The 25,368-nt window shown below is 48.0% G+C and overlaps 1 protein-coding gene across 1 annotated transcript; it reads left to right on the plus strand.

The window, feature by feature from the left end:
• Window positions 1-348: 348 nt before the first annotated feature.
• On the plus strand, window positions 349-1,281 carry LOC141729972 (olfactory receptor 14A16-like). The gene has a single exon (XM_074546630.1). The coding sequence runs from the start codon at window positions 349-351 to the stop codon at window positions 1,279-1,281; it is 933 nt and encodes a 310-aa protein (XP_074402731.1).
• The last annotated feature ends 24,087 nt before the right edge of the window (window positions 1,282-25,368 follow it).

The raw sequence follows: 25,368 nt of genomic DNA on the forward strand, positions 1-25,368 counted from the left end.
TGGGAGAGGAGATGCTGCCAAGCTCCTCTGCCTCAGGAGCAGTTTGGGCTGATGAAATCCAAGCCAAGGACTGGCCCCTGTCCCCGTTCCCATGACCTCACTGCTGAAGAGCAGAGCTGATCCCTTGGTGTCCCCAGGCACAGCCCCTGCTCGTCACAGCAAGGGGGCCAGATCCCAGCAGAGCTCCAGGCACGGGGCTGAAGGAAGGACTCTAATGAAAGGAAAATTGGGTGATACAGAGCAGGAGGGGCAGAAATGGGAGAGAGGGCTTGGACATTGCTCAGCAAAGTCTGCTCTGACTTGTCATTGTCCTCTGCTTGAATAGGACTACATGGGCAGAGTGAAAAAATGTCCAACAGCAGCTCCATCAGGCACTTCCTCCTGCTGGCATTGGCAGACACGCGGCAGCTGCAGCTCCTGCACTTCTGCCTCTTGCTGGGCATCTCCCTGGCTGCCCTCCTGGGCAACGGCCTCATCATCAGCGCCGTAGCCTGCGGCCACCATCTGCACACGCCCATGTTCTTCTTCCTGCTCAACCTGGCCCTCACTGACCTGGGCTGCATCTGCACCACTGTCCCCAAAGCCATGCACAATTCCCTCTGGGACAGCAGCAACATCTCCTACACAGGATGTGCTGCACAGATATTTTTCATTATGTTCTTCATTTCAACAGAGTTTTATCTGCTGACCATCATGTGCTACGACCGCTACGTGTCCATCTGCAAACCCCTGCACTACGGGACCCTCCTGGGCAGCAGAGCTTGTGCCCACATGGCAGCAGCTGCCTGGGCCAGTGGCTTTCTCAATGCTCTGCTGCACACAGCCAATACATTTTCCCTGCCCCTGTGCCAGGGCAATGCCCTAGGTCAATTCTTCTGTGAAATTCCACAGATCCTCAAGCTCTCCTGCTCCAGATCCTACCTCAGGGAACAGGGACTTCTTGCTGTCGGTGTGTCTTTGGTATTTGGTTGTTTTCTGTTCATTGTTTTCTCCTATGTGCAGATCTTCAGGGCTGTGCTGAGGATCCCCTCTGAGCAGGGACGGCACAAAGCCTTTTCCACCTGCCTCCCTCACCTGGTCGTGGTCTCCCTGTTCCTCAGCACTGGCACATTTGCCCACCTGAAGCCCCCCTCCATGTCCTCCCCATCCCTGGATATGGCCCTGTCAGTTCTGTACTTGGTGGTTCCTCCAGCCATGAACCCCCTCATCTACAGCCTGAGGAACCAGGAGCTCAAGGCTGCAGTGTGGAGAATGATGACTGGATGGTTTAAAAAACATTAATCTTCTCTTTTATTACAAATAGTAATAGTAATAGTAAAAATCACAAATAACTTGTAATAAAAGTAATCTTTAATACTTCTTACTGGCTTCATTTTGGGGATTCTTTTCCTTTGTTTTCTTTTTTTTTTTCATATTGTCCACAAAAAAATTATATTTTCTGTGGCATTTTTCATTTTGTTTCTCTCTACCTTACCTGTGGCCACGGGCTGTGTCAAGGAAGGGCTGCACTCTTGGTGGATTTAAAGGAACTAAAGGATCTCCAAGCAAAGTTTTCTGCAGAGATGCCCTTTTGTTGCCTTCTCTGGAGCTGCAGCAGCAATGTCTGTGTGCAGAGCTGGGAGCAGATCAGTGCTGGCCCAGCAGCTGTGCCCAGCAGCAGCAGCACTTGGTGTTGCCAGTGCTGCTGCCGTGGCCCTGCCCCGCTGCCCTGGTGGCCCTGGTGTTGCTGCAGGGCCTGAGTGCTCTCGGGGCCTGGCACAGCCCTGGGGGTGGCAGTGCCGGGGCTGCAGCAGGGACAGGCCATGGGCACTACTGGGGCAGCGCTGACGCCTCAGGCCAGGGCCTGGGGGCTCCAGGCTCCTTGCCCAGACCCTCTCAATAACACAGCCAGGCCAATGCTCAGCACAGAAAATCCCTGTGAACAGCCCCAGGCTGGCCGTGGGCAGGCTGGGGGCAAACAGCATGGTTGGGGCTCTGCAAGGGCCCTGGAGCAGATGGGAAGGAGCAGCAGAGCAGGGGCTGATCCATCCCCAGTGCGCTGGACAGCCCAGGGCAGCGTCCCAGAGCGTCCTCATGGAGCTGCCAACAACATCCCCCCTCTGCAGCCCTGGCCTCTCCCCCAGCTCACACAGGGGCCCCATCCTTGCAGGCACAGACATGGCAGCACTGGCTCAGCAGCCCCTGTTTGCATTGCACACAGCAGCAGGAGCACCCCCATGCTGTTGGTGTGGGGACATGAACCTGAGGGAGCACAAATGCCATCAGCCCCTGGGGCCAGCAAGGGCTGGGGGACACCAGGGAAACCACTCAGCTTTGTCCTGGCCTCTGCACTCAGCCAAAAAGTTTGTTCCCATCAGCTGGGAGTTTTTGTCCCACTGCAGACGCTGTTGCTCAAAGCCAGGGCTTCCTGGCAGCCACCCCCAAACTGCCCTTAGCATTTCCTTGGTTTCACCTTTGATTTCTTTACTCTTCCCTTGTACAAATTTCTTCCTGTTGCCCACCCTTGTTCCCTCCCCTGCAAACAGCCCATCCCTGTTTGCCTTTTCCTCTCTGGCCCCACTCCCCATTGCAGTTCCTGACTTGGCCCCATGGGAACGTCTTGTGGGGAGCAGGATCATCCTACAAGTGCTGCAGGAATTGTCTGCAGGCTCCTGCAGTGCCTAGTGCTGCTCCCTTGCCAGAGACACCCCAGGCCAGGGGGGCACATCTGGGCTGCTGTGCCTGGCTCTGGGGCTCCCTGTTGTGGGCAGTGAGGAGGAGCTGCAGAGGCTCTGCAGGACTGACAGGATGGGCTTTGGGGCTGGCAGGAGAAGCTGAGGGACCTGGGCTGCTGGAGCTTCTGCAGAGGAGGCCCAGGGCTCATCCTGTGACTGCTCCAAGGGTGGCTTCAGAGAATCCCAGAATCAGCAAGGTTGGAAAAGACCTTGGAGATCATCAAGTCCAACCTTGATGTGCCCTGACATCACCTTGTCTCCCCTGAGCCTCCTCTTCTCCAGGATAAAGAACACCAGCTCCCTCAGCCGCTTCTCAAACTACTTGTTTTCCAGACCCCTCCCCAGCCTTGTTGCCCTTCTCTGGACACGCTCCAGCCCCTCCATGGCCTTCCTAAATTGGTGGGCCTAGCACTGGACACAGCACTGGAGGTGTTACCCAAGCAGTGCTGAGCACAGGGGAAGAATCCCTGCCCTGCTCCTGCTGGCCACACCATTCCTGATCCAGGCCAGGAGCCATTGGCCTTCTTGGCTACCTGGGCACACTGCTGGCTCTTGTCCAGCCTGCTGTCCATCAGTCCCTGCAGGTCCCCTTCTGCCTGGCTGCTGTCCAGCCACTCTGTCCCTAGCCTGTAATGCTGCAGGGGTGTCACCCTGGTTTTTTAAGATTTTCTATGTCTTCTGATATTGCCATTCTTGTAGTGAACTTTCTCACACACTTTCTGTAAATAACTTTTTGTTTTGCATTGCTTTATGGAGGAGGAGAGAGTTGAAGGATTGTTGGTTTGCCCAGTGTCGTTGGAGAGGTGGCACTGTCACCTTCCAATCCGCAGTCACTTTTGGAAAGTGTAATAAGTAACAATATATTTGTTCATTAATAGCTAGATGATGATTTAAATTAAAAACAATAGCTAAATAGATTTTGTAGAATATCTATAGGGCTGTATGGGAAACATACAAAGAATATCTATGGGGCTGTATGGGAAACATAGGCTACAAACCCCCCCTTGGTAACCAGATTCAGCCACATCTGGTAATAATTACTAACCTTGTAGAATTGCTTGCTCTGCAAAAATTCTACCCTATAGATATAGGAGACTTTCTGAAACACATATGATAACAATTATTAACCTTGCAAGAATGCAGAGCTTAGAAAAAAGACTTATAGGTATGCTGTATAAGGAAAGCGGCCAAAGAGGAAGACTTGGGGCCTTCATCCCATGACCACCAGAAGGCAGAAAAAAGACCCCGAGCAACAGGAGGAGCACACGCAGAAAACAGATCACGTCACCCAGGAATTCGGAGAAAAAGGACAATAAAAAGTGAACTTGAAAGAGGGGAGGTGCGCGCCTAAGAGAGCAAGTCTCCTGGCTACCCAGCGCTGAATCTTGCTTATTCTTGCTTGCATAATAATAAAGATTATTGTACAATTCTTAAATTCCGTTGATTCGTTTATCACAATTTGGTGCTGTGACTCAGATCCTGAGACAGGGTTGGTTTGAGAATTCGGGGGGGCGCCCCCACCCCTTTGGTGGCCCTGATCTTCTCAACCGACCCCCCCCTCTGGACCGATGAACCTAAATTCGAGTATAAGCAAGGAAACACCAGTAACCCTGTAAACTTTGTGCACGAAGATCTGAGTGAAGATGCAGGATGCGTGAGTATAAGGGTGAACTGCTCGTTGGGGGTTGGAATCCCAGGGCACAGTGAATGAGACGTCCAACTGAGGAGGAAGCAGGAGGGACCCTCCAGTAGTGCGTTTCTCGTAACCCGCGAGGGAGCGAGCCACAACGGAGGGGTGTGTGTGTGTGTGTGCGTGGAGGTGCCTTGGAAGATGGGGCAGAAGGAAAGCAAGCCTTGTGACCCCATGGGGGAGGGCCCCCGGTTACCCCCAATACCTAAAGATAGTCCGTTAGGATTAATGATTAAGTATTGGGATGATTTTCCCTCCAGAAAAGGGAAGGATAAAGCAAAAATGATAAATTATTGCATGGTAGTATGGGGAGGTAAGAAACTGGATTCAGGAAATTCATACTGGCCCGTTTTCGGATCCTCTGAGGACTGGGTCTGTCAAGCCTTGAATATCTATGTGAATTCTAAAGAGCCAGAAAACCTGGAGGAGAAAGCTTATGCTAAATTGTGGTTGGTGGGAAGTAATGAGCAAATAACTAGATTGCTCCCCCTTAAGGGAAGCCAAGGGGAAGAAGATAGAAAGAAAAAGTCCCGAGTGGAGGAAGAGATTTCTATTTATCCTCCCCCATATGTACCACCACCAGCCCCAGCCCCCCGTGTATCCCTTCCAAACATTCCTCCAGCATCAGCCCCTGACAAACAGCAGGTCACGGACTCCCCGGATTACAGGAGACGTACTCGGAGCCAAATGAAAACAGTAATTGAGGAAGGAGAGAACAGTGGGTTGTTCCCTCTTAGGGAAATAGCATTAGGAGGACCTCAAGCTGGGATGGGGTTTGTCACTGTCCCCTTAAACTCAGGAGATGTCCGTGAGTTTAAGAAAGAGATGGGAAAATTATTAGAAGACCCTATAGGAGTAGCAGAAAGGGTGGATCAGTTCCTGGGACCAAATATATATACTTGGGTAGAGATACAGTCCATTCTAGGTATACTATTTACAACAGAGGAGAGAGGGATTATTAGAAGGGCAGGAATGAGAATTTGGGACGCCCAGCATGTTCAAGGTCCTGCGGCTGATGTCAAATGGCCCTTGCAAAATCCCAATTGGAATAATCAGGAGCCCAACCATCGTGGTCATATGCAGGACTAAAGAACTATTATAATCCAGGGCATACGAGAGGCTGTGCCCCGGGGACAAAATATAAGCAAGGCATTCAGAGTGCCAAGGAAAGGATGAGACCCCCACTGAATGGTTGGAAAGATTAAGGAAGAGTTTTCAGTTATACTCAGGGGTGGATCCAGAAACACCTATGGGGCAAGCACTCCTGAAAACACAGTTTGTAGCTAAATCATGGGAAGATGTTCGAAAGAAATTAGAAAAGTTAGAGGATTGGCAGGACAGAGGACTTGATGAATTGCTTAGGGAGGCTCAGAAAGTATATGTTAGACGGGAGGAAGAAGCACATAAAAGGCAAGTTCGGATGATGGTGGCATCAGTAAGGGAGGGGCAGCGAAACAACTCTCCGCCACGGGAAAGAAATGACATGAGGAGGGGTCCCCGGGATTTAGGAGGGCTCCCAGTGGGGGGGAGAGAAGGAACGGTGTGCTACTACTGTGGTGGGAAAGGACACATGAAGAGGGAATGTCGAAAGAGGCTTAGGGATGAGAAAATATTCAAAGAGGATTAGGGGGGGTCAAGGGCTCTATTTATTGGGGACTCAAATGTCATCAGAGCCCTTGGTAAAACTTAAAGTGGGTCCCCAGCAAACCCCCATAACCTTCCTTGTAGACACAGGGGCCGAGAGATCAACAGTTCAGTCTTTGCCCCCGGGATGTAAGATTTCGCCTTTAACAGTACAGATTATTGGGGCAAAAGGGGAACCCTTCAAGGTTCCTGTAATTAAAGATGTCTTAATTGAATCAGAGAAAAAAATAGGGATAGGATCCTTGCTAGTAGTTCCCAAAGCCAATTACAATTTATTAGGTAGGGATTTAATGGTGGAATTAGGAATAAATATAAATATTGAAGAAAAACAGTTGAAAGTCAGACTGTGCCCCCTACGGGCCACTGACGAGGAGAAGATAAACCCGGAGGTTTGGTATACCCCTGACACAGCAGGGAGACTGAATATAGAGCCTTTCACAGTTATTATCCAAAACCCGGAAATCCCGGTGAGGATAAAACAATATCCCATGTCACACGATGGGCGAAGGGGACTAAAACCAGAAATAGAACGGTTAATACAACAAGGGCTATTGGAACCTTGTATGTCTCCCTTCAACACCCCCATCTTACCTGTAAAAAAACCAGATGGGAAATACCGACTAATACATGATTTAAGGGAAATAAATAAGAGAACTATTGCCCGGTTCCCTGTAGTAGCTAATCCCCATACATTGCTCAGTCAATTGAAACCTGATGACCAATGGTATAGTGTTACAAATTTAAAAGACGCCTTTTGGGCATGCCCCTTGAAGGAAGAATGTAGGGACTATTTTGCATTTAAATGGGAAGATCCAGATACTCACCGAAAGCAACAACTAAGGTGGACCGTGCTCCCACAGGGATATACTGAGTTCCCAAATTTATTTAGGCATGCATTAGAACAGATAATGAAAACCTATACCCCAAACCCGGAATAACCCTTGTTCAATATGTAGATGATCTGTTAATAGCTGGAAAGAGTGAGGAAGCAGTTAGGGAAGAAAGCATTAAGCTTTTAAACTTTTTGAGCATTCAGGGGCTGAAGGTGTCCAAAAATAAATTGCAATTCGTAGAAGAAGAAGTGAAGTACCTGGGACACCGACTCAGTAAAGGAACTAAGACACTAGATCCAGAGAGGGTTAAGGGAATCCTCTCCCTTCCCCCCCCAAGAAATAAGAGACAAATTAGACAGCTATTGGATCTCGTAGGATACTGCAGACAATGGATTGAAAACTTTAGTGGCAAAGTAAAATTCTTGTATGAAAAACTAACTCCTGAAGGTTTGATTAAATGGACTGAAAAGGATGATGAATCATTAGAACAACTAAAAGAGGAATTGACTAATGCCCCGGTGCTAAGCCTCCCCGATGTTAGGAGACCTTTTTATTTGTTCATTAATACTGAGGCAGGAGTAGCATTTGGGGTATTGGCTCAGGACTGGGCCAGCAGTCGAAAACCAGTGGCATACATTTCTAAATTACTGGATCCAGTAAGTAGGGGGTGGCCAACATGCTTGCAGATTATAGTAGCCACAGCCCTTTTAGTGGAGGAAGCTCTCAAAATTACCTATGGAGGAGAACTGAAAGTTTTTACTCCCCATAATATATGGGCAGTATTGCAACAAAAGGCAGAAAAATGGATAACAGACTCCAGACTTTTGAAATACGAGGGCATTTTACTGTCATCCGCTCGGTTGATACTTGAAACCACCTCTCTGCAAAACCCTGCTGAATTCCTGTTTGGGGATCCACAGGAGAATTTAACTCATGATTGCTTACATAGCATAGAGAAACAAACAAAAATTAGACCGGATCTCGAAGAGGAAGAACTGGAAGAGGGAGAAAAGTTATTTGTGGATGGTTCCTCTAGGGTTGTTGAGGGAAAGCGAATCTCAGGATATGCCATTGTGGGAGGTGAAAATTTAGAAATAATAGAATCCGGCCCTCTGAGTCCTAGTTGGTCAGCCCAGGCCTGTGAGCTTTATGCGGTATTGCGGGCTCTGAAATTCTTGGAAGCTAAGGATGGGACCATCTATACGGACTCAAAGTATGCCTTTGGAGTGATACATACTTTTGGAAAAATTTGGGAAGAAAGAGGGTTAATAAATTCCCAAGGAAAAGAATTAATACATCGGGAACTAATCACTCAGGTATTACAAGCGTTAAGAGGCCCAAAGAGAATAGCAATAGTACATGTTAAAGGACATCAAAAGGGTCCCTCCCATCTGATCAGAGGAAACAATATAGCAGACAGAGAAACAAAGAAAGCTGCCCTCAGAAAATTCCAGGAGCAGGGAACAAGGAGAATGTGAGATGATGAAAGAGTTTGTGTCCTGAGCTTCACAGCCCATGAAAAGGAATTAGACAGAATGGGAATAACAGAGAATGAGGGTATTCAAAAATTACCAGATGATAGGGAAGTGCTGCCAAAATCTGTAGCTCAGAGGATAGTGCAGCAGTTACATGAAAAGACTCACTGGGGAACCCAAGCCTTAGTAGATCAGTTTACTATTAAGTATATGTGTATAGGAATTTATGATATAGCAAAACAAGTAGTTAGGGGATGTATAACATGCCAGAGGGTTAATAGGCATCAAGCTAGAGAAAGGATTCCAGGAGGAAGGGAATTAGCACACCGACCTTTTTCACATGTACAAGTAGATTTCACTGAGCTACCGGAAGTAGGGAGGTAGAAGTACTTATTGGTACTAGTAGATCATCTAACCCACTTCGTAGAAGCATATCCTACATCACGGCCTACTGCAAACCTAGTGATTAAAACCTTACTGGAAGAAATAATCCCTAGGTATGGATTAGTAGAAATATTAGACTCTGATAGAGGCCCCCATTTCTCAAATAAAGTACTAAAGGAGGTAACCATGGCCTTAGGTACTAAATGAAAATATCACACCCCTTGGCACCCTCAAAGCTCAGGGAGGGTAGAAAGGGCAAATGGAGAAATCAAGAAGCAACTCACTTAACTTATGGTGGAAACTAAAATGTCGTGGGTCAGATGTTTACCCCTGGCACTGCTAAACATTAGAACCCAACCTAGGACGGATGTGGGAATTTCTCCCTTTGAAATGCTCTATGGAATGCCTTATGACTTAGAGCTACCAGGGAACCACCCCTGTATCCAAGATAGTAAAATTCAGAGTTACACACAACAGCTAATGAAACGAAGGGAGGAATTAAAACAAAAAGGGCTATTGGTACAAAGACCCCCTTTGGATATAGCAATGCATAAGCTTAAACCTGGAGATAGAGTCCTAATTAAAACTTGGAAAGAGACCTCCCTAACACCCCAATGGGAAGGTCCCTATGTTGTTCTGTTTACCACAGAGACAGCCGTCCGAACTGCTGAAAAAGGCTGGACACATGGCAGTCGAGTGAAAAGACCCATCACTGCAGACACCCCTTGGGAGGTGATCAGTCGCCCTGGAGATCTACGATTGACTCTTCGGAAAACATAAGAACGCATAGCAACTGGTAATATGAATGACTGAGAGGGAGAAACACCGACTGCAGCTACTGGTCAGAGACAATATTCAAAGGGTGGGAAAGGAACTGAAGTGTCCTCTTATTTGGCAGACATGGGATGATCTGATATCAGTGGCTGAGGTCCTCGCTGAGATAAGGCGGCCACTGTCTAACAGACCTGGGTGCATTAAATATGGTGATCCCATCTGTAGGGCATGAATAAAAATATTTTGCGGAGGCTCAAATGGTGGGTTTTCCAATCACAATTAGGTGGGGGTATCTGGTGTCATACTTGTGATTGGGGTTGGAGGAGGGAAAACCCTTACACGGCTCTAAGCAAATTTGCAACAGCCCCAGGACAAAGAGAAATCCCTTATAGGGAAGCAATAGCATTAATTGAAAATATAGAGCAGAGGAGACATTGGGCCCTGGCCTGGGCAATACATCACCAATCATATAGGATCATCTGCCAAAATCAGAGTGTGATATTAGACCAGGTGTGTGAAGGGAAAAAGATTCATGTCCCCATAGAGTGGCAAGTTGAGCCCCGAAATTGGGATAGTACCGTATGTCGCTACTTCTGAATATATAAGAAACGAGCCCGTAAGGCTCGGAAGAAAAACCCAGAGAGTGGGACTCAGGCCCTGTAAAGCTCACTAGGAACGGCAGAGAATCTGCCATAAAATAAGAGAGATCCTTTGCCTGGAGGCCTGACAGCCTGCCCTTAGGAGTGGGGGCAGGAGTGAAAGGGATAGCCCAAATAATGCACCCCCTGAAGACTACCCCTGCTGCCGAGAAGATAATGATCCCTGCAGACCGATGCACCCGGACTGGCAGGCGAGGCAGAGAGGTAAGGAGGAGTGGGGGAGAGCAACGGGCCACAGGAACAGGAACGGAGCACAGGAATGCTCCAGGTAAAAGAGATATGGTTATAAGAGGTGAACAAAATTTGTTGCTAGGACCCTGCCCTGCTTGGTGAGCTATTTTTATCATTATAATCCTGAGCTTCCCGACTGCCTGGGGAAACCCCCATCAGCCTTACAAAGGGAACAAGACCCTAGACAAACAGACCCTGATCACTGACTGGTCTCAGGCCTTTTTGCAATTTACCGGATCTATGGGAAATACCACAGGTTTGAGTTTACTAACTTTAGTTCTGCATGACGGTCTGCCGTATGCCAAACACGAATGGAAGAGGCAGAAAAGTTGGCAGCTTCAAAGAGTAGTGGGAGAACAAATTAATATTGGATGTCGAATGGTTAATGGATCAGACTATACTAACACAATCTCAATCAGTGTTTCCATGGGTCAGGAGGATAAACAAATAAATTGTGAATACCCAGCACGAGACTGCTGGCAAAACTTCACATTAACTCACACGGCAGAGGTAGTCTGTCTCTGGAGAAAAGATACACAGGGCCTTTCCTTTAAATTCACAATAGATATTAAAACACGATCTACCACTACTAAACCTCACATTATCACCGTTTCACCTACACCACCAGTCACACTCACACCAAAAATTTTCAAAATAGGACCTTTTATAATCAGAAAAACTGGTCAACAACAAATATTATTCAATCCAGCATGGTCTCTCAAACAGGTCGAACTGCTAATGCAGACCAATGTTTCAGAAGTCCAGCCAGCTTGTTCTCCGTTTTTGCAAACATCTTTTGAAGGCTGGACTACTTGGCTCAGGAAACGCAGCTCTTTCAGAACAACGAAACTTAGAGATGTGACTGGTGTTCTAGGCACAGGACTGGGAATTCTGAGTAGCATCGATTCGGAGGTACTAATGAACAAACTGGCTGCTACGGCCAGAGATCTGTCCAAATTACAGCAACCACTGAGGTCATCTCTACTGGCTTTGGGGACACACCAGTGGACGTTGTCAAACATTTTGCCAAATTGGGAAAGAGTAAATGTGAACGATCACAAATTGGTGATTGATGCACTTGGTGCCACACAAAATAATGTCTCCTTAGCCCTCAGCTGTATCCAGGCACAATTATGGATGCAGTCAGTCTCTGCTGCAATTAGAAGAGAGGGCGAGGAAGGCACTTTCCCCACAGTAATTCGGAAAATAATTTGGGACAATGCCACTGAATTTGAAAGGGAATTCCAACCCTGGTGGAAACTGGTGAATTTTACCTATAACCCTATTTCTAGTACAGTCACTGCCTTTGTCTTGACCATACAAAATGCCAATGTACATCTAGTTTTTCCTGTCATTGCATTAGGAATAAACCATGATGGAGCTGTCCTCCTATCCTATAGAACATAGAGGATGGGCCCATCAGTTTGGTGACAAATGGCAAACTGTTGACTTGGAATCTTGTATTGTACGAGAACAGTTGGGATTCATCTGGGAGGGCGATGTAATTATAGCTCAAGATATCTGTTTGGACACAGAGCAAAACATTTGCCATTTTGAGATTCGCCCTAACGAGGTTTCTAAAACAGTTCTTATATACATAGGCAATGGGTGCACGTGTTTTAGAACTCTCTGTGATTTTGTGCTAGTAGAAAATGTTATGGTGGATACAAAGAATCACTCAAACTTCTGTGCTTGTAACTTCACCAAGATTACAGGGTGTGACACCACTTATGAAGCCACAGTTACCTCTCATCACCTATTACAATCCAACTACACGCTGATTCACAAGTTAATGCCCACCCCGATTGGGATGAACTTCACCCTAGTGAGACAACTATTGTTTCACCAGAATCTGATCAAAATTCTTGAGAAAATCAGGAAAAGCGGACAGAAGACCCTAGTAACTGTTCAACATGATGTAGAGAAAATACACCAGGTAGTAGAAAGAGTGAAGCAAGATAACAATTATAGGTGGTGGGACACCCTGTTCGGATGGTCACCTACTGCCACAGGTGTCCTAAACAGTATGTGCCATCCCATTGTCGTTCTTTTAATTCTGATTGTACTAGGATTTATTTTGTCAGCAGTTCAATTTGTTATGAATTGGAATATGATTAAAAGACTAAAGAAATTAGCAGGTATAATTAATGCACAGAGCTTAACTGATGAAATAGACCATTTAGCGCTTGCTAGGAAGGAGCTAAAAAGATTTAATGAACAAAATTGGTAAAAAGAGAAATGGGGGATTGTAATAAGTAACAATATATTTGTTCATTATAGCTAGATAATTTAAATTATAAAACAATAGCTAAATAGCTCTTGTTTAAGCAGGATACCCATGTGGCCGTATGGGAAACTTGTAAGGAATTGCTTGGGTTACAAACCCCCCCTCTGGTATCCAGATACAGCTACATCTGGTAACAATTACTAATCTTACTAGAATTGCTTGGTCCGCAAAAATTCCATCCCACAGATATAGGAGACTTTCTGAAACACATATGGTAACAATTATTAACCTTGCAAAAATGCTGAGCTTGTAAAAAATTAGACTTATAGATATGCCTTATAAGGAAAGTGGAAAAAGAGGAAGACTTAGGGGCCTTCATCCCACGACCACCAGAAGGCAGAAAAAGACCCCCTAGCAACCAGAGGAGCACGCGCAGAAGACGAACCACGTCATCCAGGAATCCGGAGAAAAAGGACAATAAAAAGCAAACATTAAAGGGGGGAGGTGCGCACCTAAGAAGAGCAGGGTCTCCTGGCCACCCAGCGCTGATTCTTGCTTATTCTTGCTTGCATAATAATAAAGATAATTGTATGGTTTTTAAATTTGGTCAATTCGTTTATCACACTGCCCATCCCCTTTTTTGCCTCCCAGTTCACCCCTTTGCTTTGCCTTCCCTTCACAAACAGTTTGTCTTTGTCACTTTTTACACACCTGTGCTGAAGTGGCACAAATCCTGAGCCCGGAGGCATACAGGGCCCTTCTGCCGTTCTGTTCCACGCTGTGATATGTGCACGGGCAGAGAGCAACAAGGGCTGCTCAGGCTGCAAAGGTCCCTCGCCTGCTGCTTCAGTTGCACAGCACCATGGAGTGAAAGTCATGCTGAGCATGCTGAAGGGAACAAGGACCCTGGGTTTTAGAAGAGCCAGCTTGAGGATGCTCTGAAGGCAGCTGTCAGGGTTTCCACAGAATGCATCTATGGAGGGCGCAGAGGAGCTTGCAATGCTGAAGTTTTTCCTAGAGAGCTTCCTGAAAGCACAGCAATGCTCCATCCCGACACAGGGACAGGAAGAGGGCAAAAGCAGAGACCGTCGTAGCCAAACAGTGAGCTCTGCATGTGCCTAAAAGCAGCAGCAGCAGCAGCAGGGAGTGGCTGAGCCTCAGGGGCGCGACCGTCCCAGTGGCCGCAGTGCTGTCAGGCAGTGCCTGCAGGCTCAGTGTGGTTCTGGCAGCTCCAGTCTCCCCACAAATGAGGAATGGCAGCCCCTGCCTCAGGCCCAGTCAGAAATGACGCCAGTCGGGGGTTTATTTACAGATGCAAACAGGACGGGGCTGCTGGGAAAGTGCCTTGAGCTACTTATTTTTTCAGTATCAGTCTCATTACATGATTATGATAATGGGAAGATGCTAGCAGCTCACAATCCAGGCAGCAGGCCTGAAAACTTAATGTTACAACATTCTTTATAAGCTTCTTGACCAATCACACAAAGCAAAAGCATATTGACAGTAGTTCTATCCAATCACCAGAAGCACACGTAGCTTTGGTTAAAACAATGCTTGCTTATTTTGAATACAGTACCTGTTTGTAAGACACAATGCAAAGAGCTCCATTTTTAAGCTTTAACCTTCCTAATATCTTCCTAGATAAACTTTCTGCAATTTAGAGAGCTATTCAGACAAGCATTAATACACAGGCTTATTGTTCGATTTGCCCTTGCTTTTTCTACTGTTTAAATATCTTTTTCTGCTGACCTATCTCATGACTGTTGCTTTAGCACTGTTCACAAATCTGCTGTATCTGAGGCCTGCCTTTGGCAGCTTTCCCAAAACCCTCTAATTTTATGGATTCCCTCAATTCCCTCTCTCTCTTCACCCAAAAAGAAACCTTACCAATCGTGTCATTAATTACTCGCATTTTGTAGCCTTACTATAATATTTTTGTTTCTTATCTGCTTAAAGCATGTTTTTGTTGGCACTAAGCATTGCTGTATTATGTATGCAGGTATCTATACGTGCATATATACACAGTACATTCATAAATCTGATACCATATGTACAGAAATAGGCCTGTACAAATAGCAGGCTACATATGTACAAGTCCATATAATTATCCCTGTTCACATGCAAGTCCGTGTATCTTTAAACAGAGCTGCAAGCAGAGGGATCCCAGCTGCCCCATCTTCAAAGCCTCTCCCTTGGGCTCCTCCTCCCGTGCAGAGCAGCTCTCCTGGACAGGGACAGCAGATGGGGCATCCGGCAAGCAAAGGGAACACTGAGTGAGTGTGGGGATGTTTCCCTTGGCAGCAGCTGCGCTTCCATCAGGGAAGAGGAAATGTCAGAGCCTCCCCAGGAGGGTCAGAAGGAAAAGCAGCTGAGCGGGCCAGGCTGTGGTGAGCTGTTCACTTCTTTTAGGTATCCCCGTTGCTCTGAGGGAACTCCCTCATGTCACGTTACTGAACCACCTCTGCATTTACCAAGACTGTGGCCCCCAAATAAATCAGTATTTATGTCTCCAGCTGCTTGCACCAATGACAGGGAACGTCCCCTAACAGTGCTGGGGCACCAAGTTACAATCCACAGGTCCTCTGACAGGGCCTTGTGCCTCCTGTGCTGCCTGTCTTTCTCCTTACCTTCCACTTGGAAATCAAAGCCAAAGAATCTCTCCTTCTACCAGCCTGTACCCAAACGTAAAGTAAATAGAGCAGGGTGAGAATGTCAGTGTTCAGTTCCTGAAGTGCCTTATTAAGGTGTTCTTCAAGTAATGGAGGTAAAATCTGGGTGGGCATTCCTAATTTCCAGAAACCCATTGTCAATTTCATTGACCCTGAAAACAGCAGAGATGTGCCCATAATACCTGACCAATCCATTTGGGGAAGTTTTAGGTTCAGATTCTCTGAGGCTTTAGATTTTTACGTCTCTAGACAATGTTTCCAGGAATCTAAATAGATTTCAGAGATTAAACTTTTCTCCTTTTTTCCTCAGTCTTTGCACTCCTGTGCACCACAGATCTTCGGTGAATGGATTCCACTCTAATCCACCTCCAAGATGAATCTCTCAGCTGTGTTCACACTGGTGGTTTGTGTGTCTCTTCTGCACGGTGCAATTTTAAAATCTTCATTCCGTTCTATCTCTGCCCTTCTTTTTCTGTTTTAGCTTGCAAATGCATGCAGATGTATCAGAAATTATACACTTCATTTCTGACGCATCACTTCCTGTCTAGTAATTTCATTTGATCCTGTTCTGATGTTATGCTAGCCTTATAGGTTTTATTCTAAGTGGACTCCTGTTTTCTTGAATGTGGAAGTTCTATAATGCAATGCTCTCATTCACCAGCTTTCATGAAACCCTTCATTAATACTAGCACAAGTAACTCTGTGGTTCCCTTCTGCTTTGTAAAAGATTTGGGAAACTCAAGTCCTGCTCAGCTACAAAAGAACATACATGATCCTTGGTAATTCCCCAAAGAGCTGAAATTAATGGTTAAAGAACTGCAGCTTATTCACTTCACAGAAATTGGGAGAAAAAACATTGCAAATATTGAGGAATGCAGTGCAAGGTTGATGGGCATCCCTCAATTATCCAGACAGACTGATGTCACTGGCCAAATTCCTTCTTTTCCAAAGGTTTTCATTTGCTTTGGCTGTACTTCGTATGGCTGCAGGTCACATTTCCCTTGTTTTAAGGAAGTATCTTGGCAGGTATTCTTGGTGATATATCTTGCTAATTCTGCCCTTAAAGGAATTACTCAGTTCTGCAGTCCTTATTACACACCCTGTACTAAAAGACTTTTATGTTATTTTCCCTCTCTCTGTGTTTTCACACTTGTTAAATAATGTTTTCTTTCTAAGGATATTAAGCACAATATCCCAAAAGATTAAAAAAATGCTTAGTTATTTTTTCCCTAAGTATTTACAAAAGATTAAAAAATATATCTTTATACCTGCTGGATGTAAAATGCAAATAGAAATAAACTTGAGAGTTCTCCCAAAAACCTTAAGAAAAAAACCCATGTATTCTATAAAACCCAGAGTATTCACCTACTGTATACAAAAATGGGCACGTTCTAGAAGAGAAAATTTGTGCAACGGTTCTGCACAGAATTCTATGCTTTCAAGTGTTTTGCCCTTCAGGGGCACTGCCATTCTCTGAACTGTAATGCTCTGAGCATGTTCTGCTCACCATGGCAGCTTTCTGCTCTCCCCTGGTACAGATCATCCTCCCAGCAAAGGGGGAGTGCAGCCACCGCAACCTGCAGCACCTTCCCACACAGCAAGAACCTGAAGGGAGAGATGGCTTTCACCAGCTGCTGCGGGCTCTAACACTGCCACCTCTCAGCTGCTGAAAGCCTGAATTTCTGTGTTGCAGTGTGTTACTTTATTGAGCCAAATGTTCTGTTAGCTTCTGGTATGTTCAAGTGCTTCCTGAGTCATTACAGTTAATTTCTCCCCCATGTTATGCTCTCCTCCCTAAGTGTCCCTCAAGGAATCCCCTCCCTCCTTACCAGACTTTTCCCTGTCTGTCAAGACAACCAGGCCCCTTTGGCCCATCCATCAGCCCAAACCCTACCCTTTGTTCCAGAAAGTTCCCTGTCCCTCACCCCAAGATCCAATCCCTGTCCCACCCCTCTCTCCTCCCCTTCTTCTGATTTGTTGTGGCCCTCGAAACCACACCCCAACAGTCGCTTATTGGTTACTGTATGGTGTCCAACCCCGTTTTGAAAGATTTTAAAAACCCGTGCACAAGGGTGCTGGAGGTTCCTTTAAGTTCTGCTTTCTTTTGTGGATTTTGTGCTAGGTACATTCTTTCTGCCTCTCCTAATAAATTCCTTGTACTTTAAACCACAGAAGAGCTTCTGCTGCCTGCTCCACTTGGTCCTCCAGGGGTCTCTACTGCTAGGCAGCTGACCTAGAGGTTCTGGCTCAGGCAAACCCTAGTCTACCCAGTTCCCCACTCTTGCTGTTGTCCCTGGAACATCACAGCCAGGGCTCCGCAGGCCAGTGACAGTGATCTACACCCTGGCATGTCCCAGCCCCCAGAGCCACACCTGCCAGGCCACAAGCCCCAGCCCTGGTCCCCTCTGCCGGCCTCAGGGGCTCCTGGGCATCCTCACCCTGAGTGCAAAGGCAGCCTCAGGAGCCGCCCAGGGAGCTCTGGATCCAGGCTGCAGACACACTAAAGCCAGCACTGAAAGGGACGTGGATGGGGACTGCAGCTGGATCTTGCAGTGCTCACCACTCATGGCTGCCCTGTAAGTGAGCCTAAAGCTCACCTGCAGCACCTTGAGCACATTTACCCTGCTCGCCCGTGCTGGAACGTGGTGTTCTCACATGATACACGAGCCCTTTGCAGGGAGTGACCAGCTCCCAGCTGCTCTGCTACCCTGGCCTTACTTTCTGTTTGCCAGTAATGAACTTAACGGATACACTCATGAGAAACCTAGCACAACATTTGCTTCTCGGGAGCTCTTAGGCAAAAAAACTCCACTGCTCACTAGCTTTTGCACAGAGAAGGAGGTCCTGACACAGCATAATGCACAGGCTGGGCTCCGGTGTACGAATTCCTGAGCCACAGGATTCCACCCGTTGTTGTTCCTCGCTGCTTTGCTGATATTTTAGAGCTAATTCTGGACAGGGCTGCTGCTGATAGGGTAGGAAAATTTGGAGAAATCAAGGTGCAGGAGACAAAAAAAAACCAAGGGGGAAAACACTTAGAAATACAGAGTACAACAGAAGTCCTTGGAGATGGTTCCATAGAAAATGCCAGCAGCAGTGAGCAGAGCCCGAGGCTGCTCAGTGCCACCAGAGGGGCTCCTCAGTCTCCTGCTGGTTTGTGTCTGATTCTTGCTGAGCTCCCTGTGCCCCTTCAGCAGATGCAGCCCTGCCTGGAAAGGGCTCAAAGCTCTGGTGCTCCCAGCTTGCTCCAGGCTACATTCTTAGCAGCACTGAAAGAAGAGGTGAAACAAAGAGCCATTTTCTGTGCTGCCTGCAAACTCTTCTCCTTCAGTGCCACTGCCAGAGATCATCCCTCTGTCAGCTTGGCACTGTGCCTGCTGCATCCTCCTCCCTGTTCCTTGCATCAGCTCCTGCACATCATCAGCACTCGCTGTCTCGCATCATGAACAGAGAGAGCTGTGTCAGAAGAGCAAGGAGTGTATTTGTTGGCCTTTCTAACAGACACAAGAAGCATGAGTCCAAATAACTTTGTTGTTTGTTCCTGCCCTCCTTTTTGATAACTCTTTTTTGCTTTAACACAAAAGTCTCTTTTCCCACATGGATGGAATGATCTGTAATTGGCAGTTGCTTCAGGCTGTCAGGCACCATGGGAGTTTTCTCTTGTCTCTGATAAGGATTTGGTGATTTTTCCATTGGTCACTTGGTGGTGTCACCATGGGCTGAGCTCAGCGGCCGACCCTGCTGTCCCCAGGGGATGCATTGGGACGCCAAGCCCCTCAGGGGTGGGATTCGGGGTTGGGCGGGCTCGGAGCGCCCGGAGCCTGGGCCCGTGAGGAGCTGCTGCTGGCGCTGGCTGTGCTCAGCCCGCTGTGCCGAGCAGCCGCGGCCATGGAGACACAGGCGGGAGCTGTGGCCGAGGCCGGCAGGCGGCCCGGGCCGGCTCGCAGCTGCGAGGACGCCGGCAGCCTGTGGCCTGAGGCCGAGGCCGAGGCGGGCGGTTTGCGGGCAGGGCTTTTCCGAGCCGGCCGCAATGTGCTGCCTCCCGTGTGGGCCCGGCTGCGGCAGAGGCCGGCGAGAGGGCGGCGGGGCCGGCAGCGGCGGGCAGAGGCCGCAGAGAGCAGCAGCCCGGCCGGGCCCGCTGCGGAGCGGCACGGAGCTGCCGGGCAGCCCTCGGCCGTGTCTGTGCGCACAGGGCAGGAGCAGAGCCCGGAGCAGAGGCAGGAGCCGCGGCAGGAGCCGGCCGTAGCGGCAGCTCGCCGTGCCCGGGCCCGCAGCCGCAGCTCTCCCCTGCCGGCCACAGCAGCAGCCGCTCGCCTCCGAGGCTCCGGCGCTTCCCGAAGACGAGGGGCCCGGCCCGAGCACGCCCTAGAGCCCCGCAGCGAGAGGAGCCGCCGGCGCCGCAAAGGGCAGCGCAGAGGGCGCAGGTTGAGGAGGACGACATGAGGCTCGCTCTGGGCCGCGCTGGGGCAGCTCTGCCCTGTCAGCCTTCACCTTGAGCCCTTTGCTTCTTTTCCATGAGCCATGATCCCCGTCCTTGGCCAAGGGCCCCCGCAGCCCTTTGCAGGGCTGCAGGAAAAGCTGCCTCAGTCGCAGAATCACAGAATCACTGGCTTGGAAGATACTTTCAAGATGGTCGAGTCCAACCTATGGCCCAATACCTCAACTAAAGCACGGCACCGAGTGCCACATCCAGTCTCTCAAAGGCTTGCAGGGATGGTGAGTCCACCGGCTCCCTGCAGGGGTCTGTCCTAGGAAAAACCAAGATAACACTGGGGCCTTCTGTCCCCCGACGCTTGGAGCTCTGGAAGTTTGTCTTTCTGCTTAGGCAAAGGCCATGGAAAAGGACTGGGAAAAGTAATCACAAATTGAGTCGCCTATAGAGCTCTAATTTGATATGTAATGAATACAGAAAAGATAGAAAAGAAAAAAAGGCAAAACCCAAATGGCATCAGCAAAGTCTTGGGCATGAACACATAGCTGCAAAGGATCTTCTCAGCCCTATTTCTTTGTATTTCTGGGAACCAGAGGAATCGTGCTTGAGCCTCTGGGGAGATGGGTTTGGGAGGTAAAAGTTCATGTCTTTTTTTCTCCTTGGGGCAGCTCCTGTTGCTAGCATCAGCTGAGCCTCTCTCCAGGCTAATGCCTGTTCTGATTGTTGCAGCAAAACAACTGATGGCAGACAGAAGACACTGATGCTTGCAGAGACGTGACTTTTTCCAGTGCCAGCTGGGAGTGGGAGTCAGAAGAAAAACTCCCGAAAGCACAACTCCATTGGAAGATTGTCTTCATTCCATAAAGAAGCTCTAGATCCACTTGAGAATTGTCAGTTGTTTGTTAAGGATGGGAAGTTCTCTTTCATGATTTTTTTCATGTGGTTTGGAAGTGGATGAGGCTCTCGTTCATTCACAAACTCCAGACCAAAGTGCCTTTGGAAGATGCCCCACGTGGCAGTTTTTGCCCAGCCATGGTACTTGTGGATATAAGAAAGCAAGGCCAATGGTATTTGCAGCCAAAATCTGGCAAAGCTTGACTCAGCCAAAACATCCTGGGGAGTTAGAGGCCTCTAGCTCTTCCTAGAAATCAGCAGAGATCCAGCCAAATGGTTGTGTAGCACTAAGTGCAGTGTCTTTACCTGGATCAGAGCCTTGCTCAGCTGAAGAAGCAGAAAGATCATCAAGGAGCTCCCAAAGGCCCATCACATCCTTTTGATTTTGCTCATCTTGTGTAAGTTTGCAACTAAATATGTGTTTACAGTTGAGCTAATGAGAGAAACAAAAAAGTAAATAGAGGCTTTATGGTAGGGCCATGATATTCCACAAGAGGAATCACTGGTGTGCATTTCATTGGACCTCTCTAAATCCTATAAAAGTATTGTAGTCCTGATTTAAAATAGGCCGATATGAACCAACTTGGAGAGACAGAGACTAAAATGGCTTATGGGGGGGTTTTTTAAGAGTGAGAAAAACTACCTTAAAGGTGTTGTTTTATGACATTTTAGAATATACTACCTGAAAATTACCAACTGCAATAAATCAAGAGTTTAAAACGGTGTGTTTAGGTATATGAATAAATAAAACCACAAAAATGTGCAGATATGAATGCATGTTTTCATAAAAATCATGAAATTATAGACAATAAAACACATGCCCTGAACTGCAATGCAAAGGCAGGTAGAACTGTACTTGAATTAGCTCTTTTTAGATTTCTGGAGTTGTTCCTTGTGAAGAGGAGCGAGGTTATTGCTGAAGAAAAGTGGCACCAGCAGGACGGGGCAGCGAGCCGTGCTCCGTGCAGAGGCTGCCAGGGGCTGCCCAAAGAGCGCCCTGCTGCAGCCAGAGCCCTCCTGGCCTGGGGCCCGGGAGCAAAGGGCCAGGGCAGCCACCTCCTGCTCGTCCTGACCCTGCCACTGCTCCCTGCTGCTGCTGCTGCTGCTGAGGGAAAGAGAAGACTCTTCTAAGGCCCCATGAACAAATGCACTTACACAGCCCTGGGGATGCCAGTGAAGGAAACCATGTGTCACATAATGCATGTGTGACCAGTGTCACCAAACACCACCAAAACATGGAATTGTTGCACCTCTCTAGGACAGGCAGAAATTTAAAGAATTAACTGGGGACTTGAGGGCAGAAGAGGCCGGAGGAGGAAAACAACTCTGAGGGAAAAAAACCCACCATATCTGGAGGGGAAAACATCTCCAACTGCTCAGAATTGGTCAAGGGAACATGTCTCTAATCCTCTCCTGAAAGGGATGCTTTTGATGAGCTTTGCACCTCTAATGGCCTTGGACCAGAACCAGGAAGACGCAATTATGTAAATATTAGATAGATAGATAGATAGATAGATAGATAGATAGATAGATAGATAGACAGACAGATCTCATTTCTGAAATCTCTCTTTACTGTCCTGTCTGCTGCTACACACATCAGAACTTGGTAGCCAGTGCCCTGCTCAACTACAATCCTGAGATTGCTCTCCTGTTGCCTCAAAAAAAACACACTCTTGGGGAATCTGGAGTGTGTGGGTCCTTATGGAATGCAATCAGACCCAGAGCATTGCTGGGAACTGCACTCTTTGTGCATCTGTGCTTGGGCAAGTTCTTCTCTTGGACTCGACCCCACTGATGGTGCTGAAGTGGCTGGAATCAGAAATGCAGCCCAGCCCCTCCCAGCTCCTGTGATATCTGAGCACCAGCTGGAATGCAAGGGCATTGATTTCCTGCTCAATTCCCAAACAAAACACACACTGATTCCCTGGGCTGCAAAAAGGCACAAGCACTACTAAGCTCAGAGTGATCTCTAAGGCCATACTGCCTGGCCTGGAACCACAACAGCTCCTTCTGCACCAAGGTCCCTGCACAGAATGATGTGTTCTCATGCAAAAACTGTATTCTCCAGAAGTGACACCTTGGAAATTAAAATTCTAGCAGACCCAGTCCCCGTGCTATAAAAGGGCAGAAAATAATGATGAAAAGAGCCTTAGTTGGGAGAAAAAGTAAATGAATAAGCCTCTTCCTCCAACCAAACAAAAAAAACTCAAGGAAAATAGGGGGTAAAGTCGCTTCCAAAAGTGGCTCAAATATTTAGATGCACTGAGGAGATGCTGAAGGTCCCTCACAAGGCTTCTGTTGTCCAGGCTAAAGCTCCCTCAGCCCCTCCTCCCTGGCCTTGTGCTGCACCCCTTGCCCAGCTCCCCTGTCCTTCTGTGCCCACGCTGCAGCCCCTCCATGACTTTCTGCTTCCCAGGGCCCACAGCTGCACACAGCACTCCAGCTGTGGCCACAGCGCTGCCCAGCACAGGCCACGCTCACTGCCCTGCTCCTGCTGCCCCACTGCTGCTGGCACAGCCACCGTGCCCTTGGCCTGCTTGGCCCCCTGGCCCCACGCTGCCTCATCTTCAGCTGCTCACGGCCGCCAGCCCTGCGTCCTTTGGACCCACGCAGCTCCCCAGCCACAAAGGTGCCCATTGCACTTCAGATCCAGCAGGCAGCATTGCAAGATGGCCTTCCTCTTCCAAGCAACACAAGACAGCAGTCAAGGACTTGCAGCTTCACCCCCAGTCTGTCCTCCAATGCACTTGCCAAAGCTGCAGACTTCAGCGCAAAATGGATCAGCAGAAACTTGCCCCTTTATGCTGTTTGCAGCTTCTCAAAAGCCAAAAGGCAGTTGGATCAACAGTGACTCTACTAGTGAAGAACGACTCAAGAAAACTGCAGAACACTTTGACAAGCCAAAGACACCTTTCCAAAAAGGGAAAAGAAACCAACAAATCTTTTTGACCCTCCAGCACTACCACGTGTGCCCTTGGCCGTAACACTGCAGAAGCCCAGAGATGGAGCTTCCTTGAGCCAACCAGCCACAAGGTGAGCTGGAGCCCCCAGCTCTGCACTGCCCCAACAGGACAGGTCAAAGGCCAATTTATAGCTGTCACTGCCTGCAGGAAATGGCTACGTCCTGCCGGACTCGAGCACTCAGCATCCTTGGCCAGACACAGCAAGTGCTGGCTGCTCAGACACTTGCACCTCTGCCTTGCACTAAAGTCAGCACCCCCCACAACGGGCACTTACTCTCTTGGAATGATGAGCAGGCCGTGGTGCAACCATGGCTGGACAAAGGCGGTGGTCATCTTTCTCGTTTTCCTCCTCTCTGCCTTCTTCTGCAATAGTAGAGAGAGCCAGGGGAAAGACGGCTCTTGCTCTCGTCACCTGTGGCAAGAGAGAGTCATAGGGGACCGGCAGTTTCTTGGTGCTTATAACCCCATTTCTTCTCGCATCTACAGCCATATCTTCTAAGGAGAGTTCATCTACATTGTTAACAATGGCATTCTATGTCACTCCAATCTCTTCCTATGTGCAAAAAGAGTCAAATAGTAGATTGAGAAGGAAACACCATATACAGCAAAAAGCGCAGGAGCAAGATGGTGAATCATTATAGCACTGCTCTGCAAGTTTGCAGGATGTGCTGCAACACCAGAAGAAACAAGGCTTTTGTAAGTGTGCAAGTACCCACCGAAAAATGCCTCAAGCTCGAGGATGCTCCTGCACTGAGCAAGGCCTAGGGCTGCTCTGACACTCAGGCCTTCCATGCACCAAGGCAACCTTCTGATGTCACTACGACAGGGTGGCAACCATGCCCTGACATCACAAAGGGACAGCTCTGTGTTGGTCTGTGAATTTATGCATAGCAATAACCAGCCTTTCCTACAGCAAACACAAAAGAGCCTGGGAAGTTCTTCTCTGTCACAAAGCAGAAAAAATTCCCCTCATGGGCCAAACCCTGTTTCTCAAGGGATCCAAGAGTAACTCCAAGAGTGCCTCAAGCACCTACCCCAGCTGAGCACTCAGATGGGACAAAAGCAAAGGAAACCAGACCAAGAAAATGGCCAAAAGCATTGCCCACCTGAGAAATGACCCACCCTTTAACATTTTAAAGATTTAGTAAACCCTTAGAAAGGACTGAATAAGGAAAGATTGCAACACTGGGAGTCTCCATGACTAGCAGCCACATGCTCATCTACAAAAGGGATGCTCTGCCTTTTATACCCTTAGCCCCTCCCAATGTTTTGTCAGTCAACTCTTTCTCTGCTGTCCATTGGTGGAGATTACTTTCTTGCATCCTGACTGGAGGTCAGGTGTTGTTACACGCTGCCTGCTGGTCACAAGCCAGCCCTCCTCAAATTCCCTGACTGCCAAGGCTATTACAAGGGGGACAGGAAAGAGGACTATGGGAGGACATATTACAATAACAGCACTTTACATTTGAACATAGTATCTATCCACATAATAGCTATCTCTTAATTGTGAGAGCCAGCTATTACATTACTCACCTGTAATGCACAGAACCAAGAGAGAAGGCACTGTTGGCATAACACCTGAAATCCTTCCTAACAAATCTCCCCACATATTTGCACATTTATTGGACATGGCCAGGACTCCTGTGGATGTACATCTCTGCCTTTCTTTCACTTTGGAAGAAGTCAAACTGGCAACTTGTGGGGAAACCAAGGGCTTTGTGGGAGCTGCATTGCTCTGCACACACCCAGGCCACCCGTGGCACAGAGCTTTGGTGACTA

The sequence above is a fragment of the Zonotrichia albicollis genome, chromosome 8, assembly GCF_047830755.1.
Source record: "Zonotrichia albicollis isolate bZonAlb1 chromosome 8, bZonAlb1.hap1, whole genome shotgun sequence".
NCBI lineage: Eukaryota > Metazoa > Chordata > Aves > Passeriformes > Passerellidae > Zonotrichia > Zonotrichia albicollis.